This window comes from Bubalus bubalis, chromosome 12, assembly GCF_019923935.1.
Source record: "Bubalus bubalis isolate 160015118507 breed Murrah chromosome 12, NDDB_SH_1, whole genome shotgun sequence".
Lineage (NCBI taxonomy): Eukaryota > Metazoa > Chordata > Mammalia > Artiodactyla > Bovidae > Bubalus > Bubalus bubalis.
The window spans coordinates 93,621,614-93,639,690 of record NC_059168.1 but is presented as its reverse complement, the minus strand read 5'-3'; the positions used below and the strand labels follow the sequence as shown (position 1 = coordinate 93,639,690).

Genomic DNA, 18,077 nt, shown 5'->3' with positions numbered 1-18,077 from the left:
GAATCCCTTAGAAGAAATGGAGTAGCCATCACAGTTCACAAGAGTCTGAAATGCAGTACTTGGATGCAATCTCAAAAACGACAGAATGATCTCTGTTCATTTTCAAGGCAAACCATTCAATATCACAGTAATCCAAGTCTATGCCCCGACCAGTAATGCTGAAGAAGTTGAACAGTTCTATGAAGACCTATAGGACCTTCTAGAACTAACCCCAAAAAGATGTCCTCTTTGTTATAGGGGACTGGAATGCAAAAGTAGAAGTCAAGAGCTACCTGGAGTAACACGCAAATTTGGCCTTGGAGTACAAAGTGAACCAGGTCAAAGACTAACCGTTTTGCCAAGAGAATGCACTGGTCATAGCAAACACCCTCTTCCAAAAACACAAGAGAAGACTCTACATATGGACATCACCAGATGGGTCAATACTGAAATCAGATTGATTATACTTACCAGGGGCTATGCATTGTATTAAGTGTATTAAGTGTTTATTAAGTACGTAAAACTAACAACTCAACAAATAAGATATTATTATTATACCATTTTACACACAGTAAACAAAAGTTTAATGCTAAATCGCCCAATGTCAACGGCCTAAATACAGAACCAGGATTTGAATCGAGACAATCTACCTTTAGATGGACACTAAATCACTCTGCATACTGCCTTCCAAACCTGAATATATGATGTGCCTCTTAAAATGCTTAAATGACTTCCTATTGCCTGAGGTATTAAATATGCCTTATTTAAGCTTTCTAAGATCTGGCTCCTACCCACCTACTTTCATACACTATGAAACTGCCAAGCTCTTTCTCATCCTCGAGAACATGTTTTTAACTTTTAACATCACACATGCCATGCAGTCCCCCATCCTATCCCAATAATCACCCTCTCTCGATAATTTACGAACACGAGTTCATAGATGAAACTCTTAGATGAAAAGTTCTTGTCATTTGCTGCACAACAATATGTATTTTCTTATCTATAACCCTCATGCAACTTTATTGCAATTGGTTAGTTAACTGTCTACTTTAGATTATAGATTCCCCTAAACCAAAAAACAGGTACATTTTATTTACGGGCATATCCGTAAGACCTTAACACACAGGCTGACACACAGCAGGCTTTCAAAGGTATTTCTGACTGACTGAATAAGAAATACCTATAATACAACAGGCAATTCTGTTTTTGGACACGAAGACCTTTCAAGTGAAATTCTAGTATGACAACAACTTAATTCACTGGTAATTATTAGGTTGATACATAATAAATTGAATTATAGTCTCATAACATAAAAAGATCTTGAAAACTGCCTGGACAGATACGACTTACAGAAACTCAAGAGGGTACATGAATTTACCAAGACAGGATATGGAGACTTAAAAATTACTTTCACAAAGAACAATTTAAAGGAACAGTGTCTTAGACATTAGAATGCTATAACAAAAATACCACAGACTGAATTGCCTATGAACAACAAATTTATTTCTCATCGTTCTGGACACTGAAAAGTCCAAGACCAAGGTGGCGGCAGATTGAGTATCTGGTGAGAACCCATAGATATTTTACACTGTGTCCTCACAGGACAGAAGGGGCAAGGGAGCTTTCTAGGGTCTTTTTTAATAAGGATACTAATCCCATTCATGAGGGCTCCACCTCCTTGATCTATTTCCTCTCAAAGGTCCCACCTCCAAACATCATCACACTGTTGAGGGTACGGGGTGTTAGGGATTTCAATATATGAACTTTGGGGAGACATGAACATTCAAAACTACAGCAGACCTACTACAGCAACTGCTATATGGGAACAGATAATAAAGTTCTAAAAGTCCCCCGACAATCTGTTTTCTTACAAAATCAGATAGCAAGAGCACTGAATTGTGAAACAGTAGAATCATGGGCTATTTTGGGGGCAGGTCTCAAACGTGCTATTTCATTTTTCCAGAATGTTAAAGCTTAAAAGAAGCTCAACCATGTACTTCAGCAACTTCATTTCACAGAAAAGGAAATTAATAGTCACAGGTGCAGAACTTCATTTGAGTTCATATAAGCCAGTGGCAGAGCTGACACTAGTACTCATGCCGCCTAACTTCATGGCCAGTGCTTTATTTGCTAACTTGCTACCTTTTTGTTTAGTATCAACAGGAGGTTCTCATCATTAAAGCTTATTGAAACCTTCAGTTCAGTTCAGTCGCTCAGTCGTGTCTGACTCTTTGCGACCCCATGAACTGCAGCACACGAGGCCTCCCTGTCCATCTCATCCTCTGTCGTCCCCTTCTCCTCCTGCCCCCAATCCCTCCCAGCATCAGTCTTTTCCAATGAGTCAACTCTTTGCATGAGGTGGCCAAAGTATTAGAGTTTCAGCTTTAGCATCAATCCTTCCTAAGTACACCTAGGACTATTAATCCTTAACTATTACCAAAACCACTAGAAAGATTTTTAATTAGAACAATCTGCAAAATATTGAAATTATAGTTAGATATTCAAATTAAAATTTTCCAGACTGGTAAAATGTCCAAAGACTTTCTTTGGACAATCAGAAACATAAATACTGATTATCTGGGCTTACTAATAGTTTAGGTTCTGGATAAAAGCCTGAAATTCACGGCAAAACGCCACTAAAATAACTAGAGAAAACAATGCAAACAGACTTCAGAGAAGACAAAGCTAACTAATGGAAGGAAAGAGAAACATTAGAATAGGGTGCTATTTCATTATTGTATTAAAAGAATCCTTTAAGGCAGCCTTTTGATGTAAATTTCTGGTACAAAGCAAAACAAAAGAGAGTCATTGATATAAAAGGTGAAAAATAACCAAAAGAAAGACGGACCAGAGGATGATTCTGGAAGTTGGAAACCAGAAAGTGCCCTATTTTTCCTCCATTCTAAATTCCAATTTATTTGACTCATCAGAACCAAGGAGCTGCAAATCTTATAGCTGGGAGTAAGAGAGGCCATCAGTTCAGATCAGATCAGTAGCTCAGTAGTGTCCGACTCTTCGCGACCCTATGAATCGCAGCATGCCAGGCCTCCCTGTCCATCACCAACTCCCGGAGTTCACTCAGACTCACGTCCATCGAGTCAGTGATGCCAGCCATCTCATCCTCTGTCGTCCCCTTCTCCTCCTGCCCCCAATCCCTCGCAGCATCAGGGTCTTTTCCAATGAGTCAACTCTTCGCATGAGGTGGCCAAAGTACTGGAGTTTCACCTTTAGCATCATTCCTTCCAAAGAATACCCAGGACTGATCTCCTTTAGGATGGACTGGTTGGATCTCCTTGCAGTCCAAGGGACTCTCAAGAGTCTTCTCCAACATCACAGTTCAAAAGCATCAATTCTTCAGCACTCAGCTTTCTTCACAGTCCAACTCTCACATCCATACATGACCACTGGAAAAACCATAGCCTTGACTAGATGGACCTTTGTTGGCAAAGTGATGTCTCTGCTTTTGAATATGCTATCTAGGTTGGTCATAACTTTCCTTCCAAGGAGTAAGCATCTTTTAATTTCATGGCTGCAGTCACCAACTGCAGTGATTTTGGAGCCCCAAAAAATAAAGTCTGACACTGTATGTATGAGGCCATATGAGTGGCTTATTTACTAGTTTCCTCCCCCTGCGTCTGACAAGCTCTAACTAGAGACTACGGTTGAGAAACCCTCTGTTAAGACCAGTAGGAAAAGAAAACAAAGAATTCAGCAGTATTTGGTCTACAGAAATTTATTCCATGAAGCCAAAGGTAGTTCAATATCAAGAAGTCTATTATATATTGATAATGTATCTACTTCATCAACAAATTAAAGAAAATCATATTTAAGTGCTGAAAAATTCCTTCATAAAATTTCAGTGTGTGTGTTAGTCACTCAGTCATGTTCGACTCTGAGACCCCACGGACTGCAGCCTTCCAGGCTCCTGTATCCATGGGATTCTCCAGGTTAAAAATACTGGAGTGGGTAGCCATTTTCTCCTCCAGGGGATCTTGTCGACCCTGGGATGGAACCTGGGTCGCCTGTAATTGCAGGCCGATTCTTTGCCATCTGAGCCACCAGGGAAGCCTGGTAGATATTTCAGTAGACATTCCTAATTAAAAAAAGCAAACTCTGGATAGAATAAATCACTTAAATCAAATAAAAAGTACTTCCAAAAAAAAAAAAAAGCAACCCAACTGAATATAGCATGCTTTCCAGAAGTCTGAAAAACTAAGATCATTTTAATTAAAATCAGGAACTCAATAGTGATGCTACTTATCACCATCATCATTAAACACTGTCTTAATGTTTCTATCAAATAGAAAAATAGGAAAATTTAGCAACCTGCATAAACAGTGAAAAAAGAAGTGAAACTTTTTGCTATTATCATATATCTGAAAATCTCAAAGGATGCTAGTATAAACAGGAGGATTAATCAAAATATCAAGAAGTACATGGATAGAGAATTAAAAAAAGTCTATTCTCTATTGTAGCAATTAGCTATTTAGAAATGGAAATCAGAAAAAAAAATTCCATTTGGTATAGCAAGAACACTCTAAGATAATTCTTAGGAATAAATTTAACTAAAGAGGAATAAAACATATATGAAAGAAGTGTTAACAAACATAAGATCTGGGCAAATGGAAAGACGTACTATATTCCCAGATGTAAATATATTATAACAATGTAACTTGTAACCTAAATTAATATATAAATTAAATGTAATTCAAACTAGAATCCTTATATAACCTTACAGGATGATGGTGAGACTGGAGAAAATGATTTTAAAGTTTATATGGAAAATTACATATGCAAAAATAGGTAAGAAAATTATTTGGGAAACAATAAAGAAAAAGACTTGCTTTACCAGATAATAGAACATTAACTTAAAGTCTCCTTAACCAAAACCAAAACCGTACTAGTATAGGAACACATAAACATCAAATTGAACAAGCGCGAGATTAATCCTAGCATGTATGAGAATTTAAGATATAACAAAGATGGTAGTTCTACTCAGTAGGAAAATAGAAGTAGCACAACTGGTTAGCCATCTGGGAGAAAGTAAAATTGGACTGCTATCATATGCCATGTACAAAAATAAATTTCAGATGGATTAAAGATGTACAAATGTAACACATACAATAAAAATTTCACAAGGAAATGCTGAAAAGTACATTTACAAAATCTCGAGGTAGGATAAACCTCAACCAAGACACAATTTTCTACATAAAAATTGAAAATGTTTTGTATGGCATAAAACTATAAAGTCAATATAAATCTAAAATTCTAGAAAAGTATATAATGAAGTTACAAAGAATTAATATAGGTAATCATATAAAGTACTTATAAACTGACATCTTATAATTAATAGAAAAATATACAAAGAATACAAAGAGATAATTCATAGAAGAGCAAATCACTCAAATTTACTTGTAGTCAGGGAATTGCAAACTAAAGACATAATGGCATCATTTACATCCACTGACAGCAAAAATTATAGTGATATCGAATACTGTCTGGGATATGGGCTAATAGGCACTTTGCTACATTGCTGGTGGAACCATGAACTGCCACAGCCTTTCAGAGAAGCAAGCTGGATATAAGTAAATTACATACAAAAATTAAATAGCAAGTTTAAAAAAACGTATTACCCTCTGATCCAGTAACCACACTACTGAGACTATTCCATAAAAGTCAAAGATTTGGAACACTGTGTAAGGTTGTTTAGTAAACATCATTTAGAGACTGAAAATTGAAAACAAAATAAATGCCTAGCAATAGGAGAATGACTGAATAAAAAATTGCACTGATTTAGTCTATCTGGGTTTCTATAACAAAATACCACAGAACGGATGGCTTATGAACAGCAGAATTTCATTGCTCACCATTCTGGAGGCTGGAAGTCTAAGACCAGGGTGCCACACGGTTGGGCTCAGGTGAAGGCTCCCTTTCGGGTGGCGCACTGACAACTTCTAGTTGTGTCCTCACATGGTGGGAGGTGAGGGAGCTTTCCCTTGACTCTCTTATAAGGGTGCTAACCCTAGCATGAGGATTCTGCCCTCATGATCGAGTCATCTCCAGAAGGCCCTACTTTTTCAATATCACCTTGGTATAATGGATAAGTTCCAACATGAATTTTAAAGGACACCTTCAGATCATAGCACCTGTTATATGCAAGAATGTTCACAGCAACTTTATAAAAGCTAAAACAAGAAACAAAACATCTATAATACCAGAATAGATTTTTTAAAGTGTGATTTATTCATACAATGGAATATTTGCAGCAACTAAAAAAATGAAAATGAATAAAAAACGAACTATTGGGACTTTCCTGATGGTCCAGTGGTTAAGAATCTGCCTGCCAACGCAGAGGACATGGGTTTGACTCCTAGTCCGGGAAGATCCCATGTGTCTTGGACCAATTAAGCTAGTGGGCCACAACTACTGAGCCTGTGCTCTAGATCCCATGCTCCACAATGAGAAGCCACCCCACCGACAAGCCCAAGCACCGCAACCAGAAGAGTAGCCCTACTCACCACAACTAGAGAAAGCCTGCATGCAGCAACGAAGACCCAGTGCAGCCAAAAATGAATTTTTAAAAATCTTAAAAAAAAAAACAAAAAACTACTGATACACTCCCAAAATGGATGAGCAGAGAAAGTCAGATACAAACAAGTACATGCTACACGACTGTATCATTGTTTTTAAATGAAGTTCAAGAACAATCAAAACTAATTTAGAGAAAGAGAAGTCAGAACACAGTATTGGTTTTTCAGGGGTGGAGTAGGGGTGGTTACAACTAGACAGGGACAAAAATAACTTTTTGAAGTGATGGACATATTCTTTCTTTTGGTAGTGATCAGAGCAGTGTATTAACATGTAAAATGTCATCGAGCTGTAAATTTGTGTATTTAAGCCTATGTAAATCACAGCTTGCTGTAGAAATAAATTTAAAAATATGTAGTTTTACGACTCAAAAAAAAAACCAAAACCAGAGCAAATTTTAAAATGTCAATTACAGTGATAACTATTTCTAGGAAGACAGAAAAACCTAGTTTTATAGATATAGCCAATATATATCTTGTATTTAACCTATGTAACACTATAGAATAAAACAAAACAGCATCAACCAATATTATGATGGTTAAATAACTTGTACATTCTGATTACATGTCAGCAATTTAATATACATCTTTTAGAAAGCTTTTTAGTTTCTATCATCCACAGTAAGTTTAATGTGAAATATAAACTTGACATGACACCAGCATATATAAAACATTAATCAAATGTATTAGATATTGTTAAGAGCTGATCTTTTAACACATCATCTACCTACCAGGTTCTTCTTTGAGAAACAGGTATCACCATTTTCATGGAACCACAAAAAGAGAATATTCCATGTCTTTAAATTATCTGTATGAGTAGCCACACCAAAAATACTTAAGAAATAATTTTTGGCCAAACATTTCAAAGGACTTCAAAATGTTACAATTACCTAACAGGACTTGCAAATAAAAGAAAAAAATGAACTAGCTGTACCTTTGCTAGTCTCTCACACATTGCATACCCTGTTCTTCCATGTTTCCAATGATACTACGAGTACAACACTCTGCCATTCTTTCATGCCCGGTAAGGTCTTTTCTGAAACCCATCTTAAACATTATATTCCTGATAAACACTCTTCCTATCCCCCCATGCGGAATTAGTCACTCCTTTTGATGGTTTCTACTGTGCTTGTCCAGATTACCACACAACTTATGCTAACCGCTTTTGTCTGACTTCATAGCTCCAACACTGCGATTGTAATAGGCACTCAATAGAGTGGGTTCAACAATTACACTGACACAATCAAGGGAAGCAGAACATTAGTTCTTGAGAACATTTTCCTTGACGAAAAATATTTTGAGCAAATAAAAGTCATTATTCTGATGAGGAAAGATGTGACTTCATGTTCGAATTCTATCCTTACCTACAAAGTACTTAAAAAAAAAAAAAAAAAAAAGTAGTTTTATATCAGTATTATTCACTTCTCATAAGGTTTTAATATATTTTTAAAAGAAGTCCTACTACTTTGTCACACTGAAAAATTCTCATATATTATTGAGAATTCTGAACAGTTCATTCATAACTCAGGTTTTAAATTTCTATACCATCAAAGAAACCGCTTCCTAAAGATGAAGATTTTAAGAATTTTGGAAAACCAAAGCAAAGCTTAAAACCAGTTAACATGGGTGCAAAAGGCGCAAACCACTGCCTGACCTAGCAGAAAATTAAATTTTTGCATGCCTATTCAAAGAATAGTTGCGTTGCTTCACTTGCAAAACCTTGAGGAATTCATCAGCTTGAGAAGGGGATACCATAAAAATTGAGAATTCAGTTTAAGAGGAATGAACTGAAAGGGAACATGGTTTAAGATGATAGAACCATGTTCTTCCAATTGTAAAAAAAAAAAAAAAAGAAAAGAAAAAAAAATAGGACTAGGCCATTACTTACAAACAGCACATTTCTGGGAAGTATGAAAAGGATTAAAATAAATAAAGGAAAGTTTTCACACACAGCACAGCACAAATGACCTATACACAAAGGGCAGAGGCCATCTTTTGCCTCTGAGGTGAAAAGGAAGGAAGAAAACCTATGCCTTCTCCTTTGTGCCAACACTGGAAATAACTGAGCCAGAAGTCTGAAAGTTCTATTCTAATGTTAGTTAAAGGAATTACATAAAATTCTTGGTAAGTGAATAGACAGAATAATCTTTTAATAATAGAATTCTAAAGGAACTAATGCTGAAGCTGAATTATCATCCCCTTACCTTAGTGATGAGAATTCGGTATTTTTCTACCAGGTGGTCATTGTTGTGACACCCTGCTAGGAGCTGCCAGACTTCTCCTCGAAGAGCTTCAGGAACACCGCTTCTTACTAAGGATGACAACTGCTTTGGCCGCACGCTCAAGTTGAGATGCCTAAAAACAAAGCCATAAGTTGTAAGTGCATAAAAGACACAGGTTTTAAAAGAGTGTTACTTTTAGGAAAGCTAAACTAAACGATATATAAAGACTTAATAAAAAACATTAATAAAGAAAAAAACCCTAGAACTAGACGTGGCCAATATAACTGTAAAAGATCGGGTGGAGAAAAAAATTCTGAAGTCAGACTGCGTCTTATGTATCTCTAAATTATTGGTCTAATTAAAAAAAAATCAGAACTGGAAACTATAGCTTTATGGTTGTGACTTGTGCAAGAAAAAGCAAAATTCTCAATAGTGGACACACAGCTAAAGATAAGAGCTCGGCTCTGCATCAAAATTAATAAGTAAACTGTATATTTTTATGTTTTAGGTAAAGATTTATTCTAAGTAAGAATATAAAAATAAATGCTTTCAGCAGTTTTATGGTGCTTTAAATAAATTTTTTTTAATAACTATGATGGATAAAAGTTTCTACTGTACTATTATATTATCAAAACAAGTTACTGAAGTGTTGGAGCTTCATTTATTTCATCTACAAAATGGGGGGGAATAAGACATCTCTTTGGTGGAGGGTTGCAGCATGCAGGATCTTATTTTTCAGATGATGATGAAAATCACTTAGTTGTGGCCAACTCTTTGTGACCTCGTGGACTGCAGCCTGCTGGGCTCTTCTGTTCATGGAATTCTCCAGGCAAGTGTTCCCAGACCAGGAATCAAACCCATTGCCCCCTGCAGTGGAAGCCCGAAGTCCTAATCACTGGACCGCCAGGGAATTCCCTAAAATACTTTTACTGGGGGAAATAAAACATCTTGAAAAAGAATTTTTAGAAGTGTTGGTATTAACTTACAAAGTGCTTTTGCATTTAATTTTATTCAATCCTCACAACAACCATTTGAGGTATGTGGTAGTATCTCCAGTTCTACAGATGGAGAAAGAAGTTCAGGGAAGTTGATTAAGAGACTGAGGTAGACTCAAGCTCAATGAATGTTCTATCTGTTACATCACAGCTGCTTTGTGATTTGAGAGCCACCATTAACTGAGTCAATAAAGCAAGATTCTGACATGGAGGAATTTCTGTGGCTATCAGATTTAAGCACAAGTTACCAGGACTTCCCTGGTGGCTTAGACAGTAAAGCGTCTGCCTACAATGAGGGAGATGTGGGTTCGATCCCTGGGTCGGGAAGATCTTCTGGAGAAGGAAATGGCAACCCACTCCAGTACTCTTGCCTGGAAAACTCCATGGACAGAAGAGCCTGGTAGGCTACCATCCATGGGGTCACAAAGAGTTGGACATGACTGAGCGACTTCACTTACTGGTACAAAATGACCACTATCAAAATATTGTACAGAAAGGTCTTGAGACTTTTCTCAAAATTCTCCCAGAACTCCAGCAGAATGAAACACAGTACATTTAAAAGTTATTTAAAGTTATTAATTCTGTGATGATGCTAGCACCTTAATACAAGAGCTATAGACAGTTTAACACAGTTTTGGCTTTGCTTGGGGGAAAAAAAAAAAAATATATATATATACACACACACACACACACACACACACACACACACATATATATAAGTTGAAGAGTTGGAAATAGAAAGGACTAAAGTAGTTTCATTATCTAATCCAAGGATTGGCACACTATGGCCTATGGGACAAATCTGGCTCACCATGTGTTTCTGTAAACCAACTCTTACTGAAACACAAGCCATTTTTATTCATGTATTGTCTATGGCTGCTTTCACACTGCAACAGCAGAGGTGAGTAGGTGCAACAGAGTCTATTGGCCACAAAACCGAAAATATTTATATTTGGCTCTTAAAAAAAAAAACTAACCCTAGAATTATTTGATAACACAAGCTTGATTTATATTGGTAAAATCATTTTCAGAATAATTTTGTCACTGATGATAACTCAGCCAACTATTTTATTACTGACATTAGTTCTCCTAACCACTCAAATTCTTATCAAAACGAACTTGGAGAATTAGAGCACAAAGGTATATTTATTATAAACACTGACACTAAAATCTAATGTAGAGTTAAATCAGTTTTGGAATCAGATCTGAATGTGTTAAAAATTCTGAGCCTGCTGTTTACTAACTAGAATTGTTGACTTAATCTTTAAGCCAGTTTCCTCATCTATAAAAATGGATACTATTTTATAAGGTTATTATAGTTGAAATAGAGCACATAACTCAGCACAGTACTGGGCACAGAGTAAATCTATTACTTCTTACTATGATTACTACCATTACAACATCTATACTCATTACAACATCTATTATTCTTAATCTACAATAATCCTGCATGGTGGTTCTACAGACTTGTATTTTGCAAATGAAGACAGATTCTCAAGAGTTAAGTGACCTGCCCAAGATCATACAGCTTAGAAACAGGAGAGGTAGGACCTGAAGTCAGGTCTACCAGGCTCTAAAATTCCATGACACGGTGATGATTCCTATTGTAAAACACATATAATAATGATGAAAAAATAATGACAAAATAAATTGAAGAAATATTATTATTTCTAAACACATGACTGAAATCAGCAAAAAACAGTTATAAACATCCTGAAGATAGGTGAGACAGATGGAAAGTTAGTTAATGTATTTGAAGGAGTACAATAAGGATATCATTTCATCAAAAGAATAACAAAATGGATAAACAAAAGCCTGATAACTAAACAAATTCCAAGCAATTGTATAAAACGCTGGTCGGTTCATTTTATAAAACCTAGAGCATTTAGAGTCTAAATGCTGTATCTAAATAATTTTACATACACTATTATATAACCCATGTCAAGACTCAATTACGTTTCTATTTTAGAGCAGAAATCTTTTTATACAGATGAAATTTCTGCCAGCAGCAGTCCAAACACTCCAAATTCACTGAACTGAAAATACATTGTGATGAGAGCATCAGCAGGTTTGTCTCCTGATTGCTGAAGGAATATAAAAAAATAAGAGAGAACTATTCCCCTGGGGGGCTTCTGCAGAGGTCATTTATTAAAATCACTTGTGTAAAGACAAACCATGCTTTGGTTTGCATTCTCCTCCTGTACACATTTGACATTTCCCAATTGGAGAGTGTTTTACCGAAAGTGTAAAGCTTTGTGAGAGCGCTAGAAGCAGATGATGCCCATTATAGTCCCATCCCTCAAGGGCATGAAGTTTGTTTTTAATGCTGAGACACAATTTTACTAAGAGCAGAGTGAAGGTTTCAACAGTTAAAATTTCAGAGAAAAATCAGACTCCAAGTAGCAGGTTCATGGGGAGTTGGTATGATAACCCTAAGAACCAGAAAGTCAGAAACAGAAAACTGCTCAGATCATTTTCAAGTTCAGCTCTTTTCAGCATATACTGGCATCCTACACAGTGGGAAAAGCAGATGACATAAACGTCTCACCAACCTGATTTACCAGAATGTCTCTGATTTCACTAATAAATTACCTGAAGGAAGTGTACTCTTTTTAGACAGTCTATAGGATATTTCTTAACACTGTCATCAAACTGTCTCTTGAGCTGATGAGAAATTCCTGAATTTTACAAGTGTTACTAATTGGTAGAGCAATAAATATATACCATGTTTATAACATTCTGCTCTGTCACTTGAGGCATATAACAGAGACAGGGAAAAATCCCACTGCAGTCTCTATCATGGTTCTATGCATTGTGTGAGTATCTTCTAAGCTTTCCTGATTACTGTGTATTGCCTTAACTACTGTGTATTATCTTAACCAATCGGCAATTCCTACCCACTTCAATATAAGTGACTTCTTTCCTTATTTATTTTCTCCATGGATTCCATGTTTGCATAAATATTTCTGCAGCACTGAGAACCTTATCAGGTTTCTGATATTTTGAAAGCTGATTTCAGATCTTCACGACTTCATTACCCTTATAAACCTCTACCAACAGAGATTCTCAAATGTGAACCTCATACTTAGGTTTTTATTATTGGCTCCAAAACTGAAAAATGTTTGGCAAAATTCCCTACCCATAACATAAGAACTGGAAAGGAGAACTATTCTATCACAACTTACCATTTAGACAGCAGTTCTCCCCATGTTTCAAGAATTTTTTCTGCACATTCTTTGGATACATCACCAGATCCACTCAAGAGAGGCTCATCGTTATCTTTAATAAACAAAACACACAAAAAAGGATAATAGAGGTAGCTATGCTAGCCCGAAGAATGACCTGGAAATGTAACAGTCAAATTTGAAAGATTTCATTGGGAGCACAGTATCATAACTTCTCTCTTAGCATATAGTCATAAATACAAGAAAAGTAAAAATGGCCCTAGGTGGAATGTTGCTGAAACTCTTTAATTCTCTTGCTTTTTATATACGCCTATATAATGTTAACTGAAGAAAGAGCCATATGACTATAAAATGATAGGACTCAAAAGTATGGTATGTTCTCTTACCTGTTTCATAGCAAACAATGTCACACATGAAAATATATAGCAGTCTTACGTATAACAGCTAAAAGCACAAAGCATGCACACATAAGCTTCCAAAATAGAAAAGCACAGAGTATTTGAATAAATTTTGATATGCGTTTACAATCCAAACTTGTGTTGACACTTTTTAACATAATGATCTGGCAAAATACTAAGTGCACATAAAATTAAAATAAGAACTAAATCTTATAGAGCTATGATTATTTCTTTCCTCTTTTATGTTTTTATGATTTTCTAAATTTTCTATACTGGCATGGATTAATAGAAAGCATAAAAATACTTTCTAAAAAGGACCAAGATGAATCATTTCAAACTTTGTTCAAGTAATCAGGAAATGTAAATCTGAATACAAATTTAAGGATTATAAGATTTAAAGACAATGAAAAAAAGTGATAATGATAAAGGAATGTGAGAGAATTGAAAAAAGTAATGAAAGTAGTGGGAAAGTAAGATTTACTTAATCTTTTTTGTTGGACACTTAGGGAGTTTTCAACTTTTTGCTACAAATAGTATTAGGATGAACAGATCTCATTGTTTTTATTGGGTATATGCCCAGAAGGGAACTTCCTGAGTTAAAAAAATGTATGCTTTTAAGGATTCTGAAACTTATGACCAACTGCTTCCCAAAATGGTTTTACCAACTGACATTTGCACTAGTTGGGTAAAACAGTACTTGTTTCCATGTCAGCTCAATCAATGCTGTTTCTAAATGTTTTTGTTTAACCTGCCTTTAAAAACTTTGTATCTTAAAAAAAAAAAAGTTTGGATCTTAACATCTCTTGATGATTATATCATGAATTGGCATCCCTTTAGTGATAGTATATCTGTACTGATTTTAAAGGTTCAGAAATCCAGGATATTTATTACTAAATTTATTTACATTATAATATCTTAAACATTATCAGCAGTTTTCATAATGAGTTCAGGAAGAAGACAGACTGAATATAAGTGAGACCTCCACAGATGAATAAGGAAAAGAGAAAGGCTCAAGGGCACTGAGATAATGTCCCTCTGCTTCACTATATTCCAGAGTTGGCCGTACTCTAAATGCCTCAAGTAATTCTCCACTCATTAAAAATGTCAATATAACACAATGTCTTTGGGTGATGGGCAGCTATTTTAAAATGTATTAAAATTTACAAGAGATAATTCCTTTAAAGAGATTAGGAAGACTTATCTTACAAAATTCTCTTTTACTGTTCGGATGTGTTCAGAATGTTGCCTCTGAACACCTCCTCTTTGTAACTGCTGGCTTCCTGCCCTGTGAGCACAAATGGCCTATGGATAAGGAGGCTCTTTAGAGGACTACAGCCATTTCTTTTCAGGGAGCTAACATCACAACAGGACCAAGTTCCCTGGTTTGTACACTGGATTAGACAGAATGAAAAGATGGTATGGCTGCAGTGTCATTAACTTTTCACTACGGAAATGGATCTAGGAAGGCTATTCATCTTGCTAATATTTACTGAGCATTTATTATATACCAGGAATTGGACTACACACCACGGAAACAACATGGAGCAGAAAGGGACACACTCTCTTTCTTTACAGAGCTTCTGTTCTAACGATCCTGATTCTTCCATGGACTGCTACCTGCCCTTAGTCCTTCTCTCTCCCCAGTTAAGTGCTCTCAGCAGAGGCCTTCTGAATCCCCTCAATTATATTAAAAACACCGTGCCTATTATAGACTAGAAATACATCTCAGTCTTGATGTTATCTATTAGCTGGGCCCAAATTTCTTTTTAACTGGTAGATATCCTTTAACATCTATAATACAGAGATTTGAACAGTCTCTGGTTTCACAATAAATGGTGTGTCTTTCTGAACTTTTGGCATTTTTTTTTCATTGCCAAGTCTTAAAGGGAGGAAAATTCTGTAAATTTTTATTTGCTCTGCATCTTAAGCAATGTTGACATAAAGGAAAACTGCAAGTCTCCAGAACCAGTTATATGGTCAATCTCAAACAGTAGGAACAATTTGACCCTTCCCAGCCTTAAAACATGACTTAAATTGTCTCTGCAGGAGACTCTAAACTGTATGCTAACTTTTCAAAAACATTTGTGCCTTCTTTGCACTTCAAAATGCTTTATGTGAATAAATGCCCATAGATGATAACACAACAGAGCTCAGACTGCTAATTCACAAACCTGGATTAAAATCCTCCCTGCCAATTTCTAAATATTGTGACATTAGGCAAACTCACTTTCCTTATGTTCAAAATAAGTCTTATTTTTCAGGAATTTGTGTGGATTATATAAACAAAGTATTATCTTACTTCATAAACAAAGTGTCTGTCTACCACACTAAGCATCTAGCAACTGGTGGCCATTAACATTGCCAATAAATGATCCTAAGTTGATTAGTTATAGGAAAAGTAGAAGTTATGGGGAAGAACAGAATTGGGAAGTCAGCACTTGCTCTAAACTTGGAAAAAGTACATATAATCATGGACACGTATTTCTTCTACCCCAATCAAACATTCCTATCACCCTGATGCTTTTGTTAATGTATTCTTTTTAGCCAGAAGTGTCAAAACCAGCACATTTATCTCTGAATTCTTCCTGCACTTGGAAAGTCCCAGCTAAAAAAAGAGTCATGGTGCTCCACCACATACTCCGCAATGAAAATTGAATTCTCTCCTATGAATTTCCAGAACACTCCCTGTGAACCTCACATAGATGCATACCTCTTACGACTTTTCATAATCAGCTTGTTTTTGCCCTTAAAAATAAAGCTCTGGTACAAAATGCCTTCCAAACTTTCATTTTTCCTGTATTCCTTCCCTCCATTTCTCACTCTGACACAGAACTGACAGAACAATTCACAGACATAATCATGAAAAAGAGGAGAAAAAAAAAAAGAACTGGTTGATTCCTAGTATTTATCAGTGTGAAAATCCAATAATGTATAAATCAGTTGAGATGGAAACATTTATTTAGGCAGAAGCTGTGTCAAATTTGCTCTAAAAATGTGCTGTATTAATTCACTAAGCTAGCAGAGACTGATTCTTTTTAAAAAAAGCATTAATTATAAATCTCATTTTTTCTAACTTGGCTATAATTACCTCAAAGAAAGTCCAATGGCAATCATTTTTTACCTTCCACAGTCCTTTGCATAGACTCTTATAAACATTTATTAAAAGTATTCAAAACACTATGTCACTTTATCACTTCCATGATAAAACTGTAATGGTCTGTTTAGTCCACCACACAAAACAGAAATTAAGTTCTCCCTACAATTTACCTTCCTCTTCATCATCTTCTGGAGGAGAAGGTATCATTGAACTCTGCGATCCTGACTGTGGCAGGCGAATAGAGGGACTGGCTGTAGTTTTCCTCCTCTCTCTCTCTGATTCACTTTCCAAGCATACAACTTCGTATAAAGTGTCAGTATTGTTCTTTCTCTCCTTTTGCTTTATCTTAAAGAGGAAAACACATTATTTATCAAGTGATAAAAATTTTTTTCTAAATTGAGCACTACTTCGGAATTTACATAGGATCTGAGAATAAAAAGGTATTACTTTTAATATTTAAACTAAATGTAACCTTTTCTAAGCAGAAAAACATATGTTTAGGCTTAAAACCTTTAAGAAAATAGGATATTTACTGACTAGGATTCTAATTCTGCAATTTTATTTTCTGTATTTAGACTGTATCATCAAACATCCAACTACCAATATTTAGTAAGTTAACTTAAAAAGTTAACTGTTCTGTAGCTTCCCAGTTACCTTAAAATTTTGCTCAAGGTTTCCTATATAAAACTGTACATTAAAAATGTTTTAGAAATAATCTAAAACATACAGTTTAAAACTAAGAATGTCTTATCTCCATGCCCCTACCACCAAATCCTTTGGTCTAGTGATAACAGAATAGGTAACTTTTCTTCAACTGAAAGCTACAAGTGGGGGGGGGGTGGGAGGAGAGGTAAGTGACAGAAAAGAGATCAATGGAGTTCACAAAATTTTTGATAACTGAAATTGTTTTGTATTTTGGGTTTATCTTGAGGTAAGCATATAACATTTTAAACTGATCTAAAAAAAAATTAAGAGTAGGGAATATAAAATTTTACCAGTACAATATTTACATACATTAATATTCCATATTACAGTCAGTTTGAGGAGGAGGAAAAAGAGTGAAATACAGAGCAGGATGAAAAGACAGAACTGTAGGAAAAGAAAGAGAGAAAACTAAAATAGAAAGGCAGCAACACCAAAGAGAAAGATACACATGCATGAAGTAAAGATACAGAAGGGGGAGGGCAATAAGAGGTTCATTAGAAATATCAGGCAGAGAGCAGATATTACCATCTTCTTAATGTTTATTTGGATTCTTAAGAAAAACTACCCCAATCCTAGAAGGCTAACAAAGTAGCAACAGGTCCTTTCAACAGCATCCTGAAGCACTGTTTAATTAAGTAGTTGGTAAACTTTTCTGTAAGGGCCAAACAGTAAATATTTTAGTCTATGTGGGCCAGTAGTCTCTGCTCCAACTCCTCAACTCTACCATTATGGTATACGAGCAGTCATAGACAGTGAGCATGACTATGTTTCAAAATTTTTTTATACAAACCAGTCAGGCCAGATCTGACCCACAGATCAGATGTGCTGACTGTTTTAACATGTACAAAGGATTATTAAATTTTCAAGATGAACAAATGACTTAATTACTTACTATTAATTAAAGGACCC

The 18,077-nt window shown here is 35.6% G+C and overlaps 1 protein-coding gene across 7 annotated transcripts in view; it reads right to left on the bottom strand.

Annotated features, from left to right (window-relative positions):
* The window catches only part of RABGAP1 (RAB GTPase activating protein 1), a 168,723-nt gene that overhangs the window by 82,217 nt on the left and 68,429 nt on the right, over positions 1-18,077 (bottom strand). For all 7 annotated transcript variants that reach the window (XM_025261634.3, XM_044926321.2, XM_044926319.2 and 4 more), the window contains 3 exons: positions 16,634-16,808; positions 12,969-13,062; positions 8,771-8,921 (listed from right to left, as the gene is read on the bottom strand). In XM_025261634.3, coding sequence (XP_025117419.1) covers positions 8,771-8,921; positions 12,969-13,062; positions 16,634-16,808 — 420 coding nt within the window. The remainder of the gene's footprint in view (positions 1-8,770; positions 8,922-12,968; positions 13,063-16,633; positions 16,809-18,077) is intronic.